At 38.2% G+C, this 7,647-nt stretch overlaps 1 protein-coding gene across 1 annotated transcript; it reads right to left on the bottom strand.

Annotated features, from left to right (window-relative positions):
- Positions 1–579: 579 nt before the first annotated feature.
- On the bottom strand, positions 580–5,205 carry LOC113315657 (protein MAIN-LIKE 1-like). The gene is made up of 3 exons (XM_026563918.1): positions 5,113–5,205; positions 4,104–4,844; positions 580–597 (listed from the first exon to the last, which is right to left on the bottom strand). Exons 1-3 carry the CDS (start codon positions 5,203–5,205, stop codon positions 580–582), a joined length of 852 nt encoding a protein of 283 aa, XP_026419703.1.
- Between the last annotated feature and the right edge of the window lie 2,442 nt (positions 5,206–7,647).

Raw genomic sequence — 7,647 nt, 5'->3', positions numbered from 1 at the left:
TTCTAAAGGGCATCCTGTCATCTTCAACATCATTCCTACAAGATAAATCAAATTAGAACCCAAAGCAAATCCAATAATATAGACCATAAGAATCTAACAAAAACCCCAGAAGCAAATGAAATCATTAGGGAAAAACAGAATCCCTAGAAATCTAAGACAACCTTAAAAATCTCACACAAACCCTAGAAAAATCGATTCAAATTGAAACGAAAATCAACAGATTGATCTCAAAATCAAACAAGCTAATCGAAAATACCCAATGAATTTTTATAAACAGAAACCCTAGAAATCTAACACAAACCCTAGAAAAATGGATTCATAAAGCAACGAAAATCAACAGATTCATCTCAAAATCACTTAATCGAAAATACCCAATGATTTTTTTATAAACCCTATAAATTGAAATATATTCTAACTTTAAACGAACAGGAAACAAATACCGTAATCGAAAATACCTTTTAGTTCGTGGTTTACTTTGCCGTTTCTTTGTTTTCTTTCTTTTATCCATCTTCACTTTAGCCTCTGAAACTATCATACTCAGTAGTTTCTTTGATATATTAGATATACCCATGTTTTTGTTTACTCAGTAACAGAAACCTGTGATATTGAGAGGCTAAAGTGAAAATTGTAGATAAGAAAGGAAAAAATTGTAGAGAACGAAAATGGAGAGAAGAAGTGAAAATGGAGAGAAGAAGGGAAAATGGGGAGACTGAAAGCTTTTGTCTCTACTCTCTCCTATTCCCTCTTGTTAGGTAGCACATTTCTCATCCAAGCCGACCGAATTCATCGAGATCCATAGATATTGAGATGAACGAGTCAGATCTCATAACAGTATTGTTACTTACGAAGTGTGAAATTAATCATAGCCATCCATTTTCCCCTCAATTCTCGGATGACTACCACGTGTCTTCGACAATTATGAGGTTGGACAAATAACATTTCAGACGTTGGATCTCATAGAGTTCTGCTAGATCAAGATATGGGGACAATATCATTACACTTGGCTATTATCTATTCTTTTCGATATAAGCCGTTGGATCTCATTGAGTTCTGCTAGATCAAGATATGGGGACAATATCATTACATGTGGCTACTATCTATTCTTATCCACCAAAAATATGACATGTGTAATGAGGGTAAATCGGTAATTTGAGTGTCATTAACTCATCTCATCTGATGAGAAATTGACCGTGTTGACAGGAAAATTGACAAAAATAACGTATTTGCATGAAAACATGTACGATGATTAATGCATTTTTCGAATTTCTTATATTCTTGAGTAGCAGGGTTCTACATACAAACAAAATTTGTTTCATTACCATTGTATAAAACAATAAACAAAACCAGACCTTTACAAGAACCCACCAATAGGACATTATTATTCAAAGATTGAAATGGGCGATCCAGTTCAACAACATCATTTTCGATTTCACTCACTGGTGATAACAATGAATTCATTGTTATCAATTTTTTGCATCTGGCCCTAAGTTATGAATTCAGGGCACTCAGTCTACTTCTTCTCTATTCAGGGCACTCAGTCTACTTGTTGCATCTGGCCCTAACAACTCCGGTACTTATATGCAACAAAAAAAAAAAAAGGCATGAGTGGGCGTGCTTAGTCAAAATTATAATTGAGCTTTAAATTATTTTTCTATGTTATGCACTAGTTTCCTCTCTTTTTTTTATAGATAACAGCAATGAAAATCAAAATTGTGTTTTGTGACCTGTCTTGACCAATGCATCTTCCCATATAAAAATTTCTGTTTACTTTTTTCTGACCTTCTTTAGATGCCGAAACAGCCATATTCCATACTGATTTGCTTGTTCCAAATATATAAATGTGAGCCACATTCTGGTGCATGCAAGAACTAAAACATATATTTGTCGTGCAAGAACTTCGAACGCTAATTGGGTACTGTGTATCGCGGACTTGCATGTCTGGGTTGGGTCTGATTCATCCCTTGAAAGTGCATTTCCCGTTTTTATTAAGTTTGGATGCTTGTCAATTGATTAGGGCCAGCCGCAAAAATTTGAACCTGACCCTTGAGTAGAGAAGTCAGACTTGACAAATCTCAAGGCTAAACAGTCGTATATTATTCATATGCAGCTGGTTAACTTGTCAATTGCCGATGTTAGTCCGCAAAAGATTCAGCAAACAGCGAAAAAATGGAAAGGTGATGAAAAAGTTAATTCCTAGAATTTGTAACTCTGACATTTTTCAGTTATCTTCTAATTTTACAAGTTCACTTTTTTATGGCAGTGCATCTGGATATTGAATTTTGCAAAAGAAATGTACAACAGAATCATCACCGGTACGAAAGAGAATGAGAGAGCGATCATCCTAAGTGACAAGGTCATGCCATCCTGGCACTCACAGATGCAATTTCTTTTTTCCCGACCGGTTGGTTAGCATTTATCTGAAGTTCTTCTACTGTGACAGTTTAATTCAGTGGAACCAATTAATGTAGCTAGCCGTACGTACGGCTGAGCAAGTTAGGTAGACCCGAGCACAGCTAGGTTGGTTCCGTTTACATATTCAAACCTGTCTTACGACATGGAGGCAACCGACAGACAAACACGGTAAGAAACGGAAGAGATCAAACAAGAATCCCAGTATTTATAGCTAATACGGACAGAATTTAATGAATACATCAATGAACCCAATGAAAATAAATAGGAAAATGAATGAAGGGTCTAAAATGAAGAGTCGGCGGTATTAAATCTCAAGCTTCTTCCGCCTCTTCTTGCACTAGCTTTTCTCAATTTTAATTGTTAAGTTTGTACATCACAGACTTAAAAACTACTACTATCTCCCTCTTTTTTTTATTATGGCCGATACAAATTTAGGTAGTGATCGGAGGCAGTAACTGTCAGAAACCAGATTGTAGGTATATGTAAACCGCTTCTGACTTAAAAATGCCAGAAATTTTTCAGTCACACATTGTAGTTGGTTCTTTTATCGCTTCTTAGACAAACACAAACAATTTTCAAAAGAAACCAGATTAAGTCATTCATAAACTAGGAATATAACCAAACATAATTCGACAATAAATTTAAAACATAAGTTTTGATTCCATGATTATCCATAGTTAAAGACATAAACATGAATATAATCATTCATTCATGAACATCCCCACCACGTCCACGTCCACGTCCACAACCACGTCCACCCCGTCCTCGTTTACAAGGTTGGGCGCTGCTCGATGCACCTTCAGACATCTTTTTTTTTTTTGGGTGGGTGGGGGGGTGTCTCTCTCTTCCTCTTCTTCTTTGGCTCCTCCTCCTCCAGCTCCCCAAACTTTGCACCGGCTTCTACATCTTAGAGACTGTTCAATTCATCAATCAAATTTTCATTGGCCTTAACATTTTTACCTTTCCTGATTTGTACCTTTTCATGGGTTATCATGTACCCGACTCAGCTTCTTTGTTTCCATTTTAAACAACAAACATTCAACAAAAAACGATAATAACATTAACAAAACTATAATTGAGTAACAATACGCACAAGGTATTCGAGAGTCGTATCTTTTTCCTCTATCTTGGGCATCTCATCTACTCGTATCACTCGAGTATGCGAAACATTGAGGTACCACGACATGTAACCTGGAATTGCATCATCATCTATTCGAGATACTCCATCCATAGTATATCTGTGAAACGCTCTGTCTTCTCAATAATCACATGATGGTAAAGGCTTGTGAACAATGTCAATATCATTATTATATGATTTGGTTTTTTTCTCATTGATTTTGAACATCTTGTGCTCATTTGGGATTTTTTCGTACGTAACCGCATTGTCTTGCGACTCTCGTCGGGTTGTACATTACATATCCTCTTGGGTGAAACAAAGGCTCAAAATAATCTTTTTGCTCTTCGCACCCAACCTTCTTTCCTTTTCCTTTAGCCAACTCCTCCTTGTAAGGATCAAAGGTAACATCTTTCATCGTCAAGTTGTCCAACTAGCGTCTCAACTTCAGATAACCCTTTTTTTGATTCTTCGGCTTACTTCTGTATGTGTACTTGTCTCCATAATACCTGTGGTCCCATTCCTTGTTCTCAAAAGCCCTTTGAGAAAATATTGGGAAGTGCAAATATATCCACGCCTGCAGAAAAGCCATATTCCCTCCGATTTGGTTCCTTTGATCCCTAGAAGCCTTTCTCAACTCGTTCAACGAGTGTGCAAGGATGGCAGTGCCCCAAGAGTATTCGTGAATCTTGTCAAATGGTTGCAACAGCTGGATAAAGTTGACGCTCACACGGGCACCAGAAATGTCGGGGAAGATAACAGCTCCCAGGAAGTAGAGGACATACGCATTGGCCGTGGCGATGATACGTTCCGGCGTCACCTCTTTTCCCTCAGCACGAAGCTTCTTTGTTCCCATGAAGTTGTCCCCCAGCTTCGACAGATGGAATATCCTCTGCTTTGACTTGCCTACCAGCATCTCTGACTTGGTCCTCTCCCCATCCCATTGGAACACATCCTTGGTGAACGCGTAAATCTTGTTCCACTCAAGCTCTTGCGCGTACTCTTTGTGCTTCATGGATTTACCTTCTATGCTTAGCCCGGTAATGAACTTCGCATCATTTGGAGTTATCGTCATTTCTCCAAACGGAAGATGCAAAGTATCCGTTTCCCAGTCATATCTCTTGACAAAGGCGGAACAAAGAGGTTTGTCGTAACCAAGGTCCAAATTCTCGACCGCAGGTATCAACCCCGTAGAATTGACTAGATCGATTACTTCCGGAACTTCTCCAACGGTTGATTCTATTGCTTGCGGTGGCCATTGCCTCATCATACTCACTAACGTTCTTGGCTTCATAAGACTCACGACATCCCTGTGATTCTATAAAACAAAACAAACCTGGTGGACAACAATCAAAACACTACACGGGTAATAATTTTTATGTTACATAGCATAAGGTTTAGGTACTTACTATGGTATGGAAAACGACGGCGGCCAACTGTCTTTGTACCCCCATAAGTCTGTCCTCCATCACCTGGTAACCCATAAACAGGATCCTTAGGGCCGCGAGGAAACATCTTTAGCGGGTCGGGCATGTGGTTCCCTTTCTTCTTCTTTGGAACTTCTTTCTTCTTACCATCTGTCTTACCTTGTTTTTAAGCGTCTCCTCCTTAGACTTGTTCTTGCACTTGTTCTTGAACTTCATCAATTTCATTGTCACTTTCTTCTTCATCACCTTCATTCTCACTTTCTTCACCTTCTTTCTCACTTTCTTCTTCATCACCTTCATTCTCATCTCCTTCTTCATCACCTTCATTCTCATCTCTTTCTTCATCACCTTCCTTGCCGCCACTTTGTTCCTCATCACTTTCTTCTTCGGCATCTTCTCTATCACCACCTTCTTGTTCAGTAGGTGTATCAGAATCAGATTCTTCATGTGTTGGTTTCCCCGCTTGAGGTGGTGGGTCATTGACGTGGATCGCTTTGGCTTTACTCCCCGAGCCCCTTCGGTGGGAAGCATTTAAATTTTGACCACCCTCTCGACGAGGTCTCAAACTCTGAGGAGTATCAAAGTCATTTTTCTTCTTATATTTCTTTTCGGCTTGACGTTGTTGCTTGCCCTTGTTTGGCCTGTAAAATACGGAGATAAGCGACAAACAACAATGGAATTCAATCCATATTTTTGAGTTCAAGGTATACAATCAGTTTACTCGATATACACATAAAGACCGATTCCTAACATAACACATCTACATTCGGTTTATATAAGTGTTAATGTAATCCGACTCTAACAAGAAAAAGTTACAGAAACATTGGACATTCTTTCTTACAACGGTTTACTCGATACTGTTATAAAACCTGATTGTAACATTACAGTCCACAATCGGATTTTACATATGCAAATGAAATCTGATAATGGATAAGCAGTGGCTACACAATCGGGCTATGTGAACATATATATAATCTGATTCTAACGAAAAAAGTTACAGAAAAATGGTTATCCCTACGACTACATAATCGGGCTATCTTGGTATTAACATTGACCGATTCTGGTTCAAATTTTTCGAACCAGAAAACACATGCAGCACAATCGGGGTATATGGGCATGAACAACAACCGATTCCTAACACAATCGGTTCACAAATACATGAACATAGTCCGATTCTGGTTAACCCAGAAAATTTTGATTTCAAAATTTCTAATTTTTGAGCGATTGCATGTTACTAAAACCTAGTTTAGAGGATTGGGTTGATAGAAAAGTAACTGATTCAACCCATTTCCTCCTCTTGTGCGATACTAGAGGCTTCGGCTTCCTCAAACACTTCCTTCGTTTTCTTTCGAATCACTTCAACGATTCCGGGATTCTTATCACTAGGAAAATTCCTGTTAGTAGGATGCGTCGTTCTTGATGGTTTCGACATTTTATAGAAGAAAGAAAATGATTAATCGTTTTTGGATCGTCGATAATCGACGATTTTTGGTTTTTAAAAAAAAAAAGAAAAAAAGAGGGAGCAGAAGAGATGAAGAATCGTTTTATGAGGTAGAAATGAAAACTGTTTTAGGTTTATTATTAAGAGTTGATGGGGGTAATTTAGTAATATTAATATTGTTAGAGGATAATTTTGGTAGTTTCAATAAATTTAGACACCCCTTATCATTATGTATTAGGTGGATGAAATAATCTATAGGTCCCAATTAAATGGCATAGGCCCCAATTTAACGAGGCAAATTAACTACTGTACTAGTTTAAGATCTAAATTTTGTGATGTGGCGCACGTTTAGGTACGGCATTTTCTACCAAATCAGCGGTATACTACTTGCCTGAAGGCAAAGATATCATTGGCAGCTATATGCAGAGTATTTAACAACTGAAAAGATTTTATTTTAATTAAATATAGAGATAAGAACCTCTGGACACAGAACTTCGAGATTACTAGAATCTATTCGGCCAAAATTGGGCAACTACTGGCTATTTTATTTGGATAAATCTTGCACGTCCAGAGACTCCGCAACTGGTCAAGAATGCCGCACTCACAACCAAACAGAACGGATCGATTAACCCGCAACCAAACAGAAAAAGCCAAAGTATTCAGTAAGGAGATCTAAGCAGACATTTGTTATAGCCATACCAATTCAACGGGATCAAGAATGATCACAAAGCTGGTCTTCTTGGAAATTAAGATTTAGAAACATGTTTTTTCACTGCTTAAAAAGTCCAGATTCGAGAGTCCAAAGTTCCAAACCACTAAACTCAATGGGGTGCAGCAGTAGCCTAAAAGAAATTACTTGTAAAGTTACGGCAGTATTCTTCCCACCGTGGCCCTCGCTCACTGTAGTGTAGCCTCTTTCACTAACTCTCACGAGTTGGGTAACATGCACGTGCCTAAAATAGTGTTCGCATCAGATCTGTCCGATATTTGGATACGCGTGTCTCTAGGAGAGAGACATTGGTTGGTGACATCACGTGCATATGTTACACACTCTTTTAATTTGAATGTCTACTTTACAGAAAATAAGATGTTGTGTCGTCTCTCGCATGGTTTGACCGCTACACAAAATTATATCCTAAGAGACAAAAAAAAGTGGATAGGTTATGTTTTCTCTCTCTTTGATTTTGGCCGTCGATTTTCAACTTTGTTAGGGTTTGGAAAAATTCTTGTGAACTTCTTTTGTAGATCTTCTT

Source organism: Papaver somniferum, chromosome 10 (assembly GCF_003573695.1).
Source record: "Papaver somniferum cultivar HN1 chromosome 10, ASM357369v1, whole genome shotgun sequence".
In the NCBI taxonomy this organism is placed as follows: domain Eukaryota; kingdom Viridiplantae; phylum Streptophyta; class Magnoliopsida; order Ranunculales; family Papaveraceae; genus Papaver; species Papaver somniferum.
The sequence above is the reverse complement of the archived record's forward strand: the minus strand, read 5'-3'. Positions and strand labels throughout refer to the sequence as shown.

Excerpts from the sequence above, each read along its gene's own strand:
- LOC113315657 (XM_026563918.1), bottom strand. The coding sequence starts at position 5,205 with ATGAAGGTGATGAAGAAGAAAGTGACAATGAAATTGATGAAGTTCAAG. Across the intron at positions 4,845-5,112 it reads AGGAGACGCTTAAAAACAAG|AATCACAGGGATGTCGTGAG; the intron begins GTAAGACAGATG and ends TTTGTTTTATAG.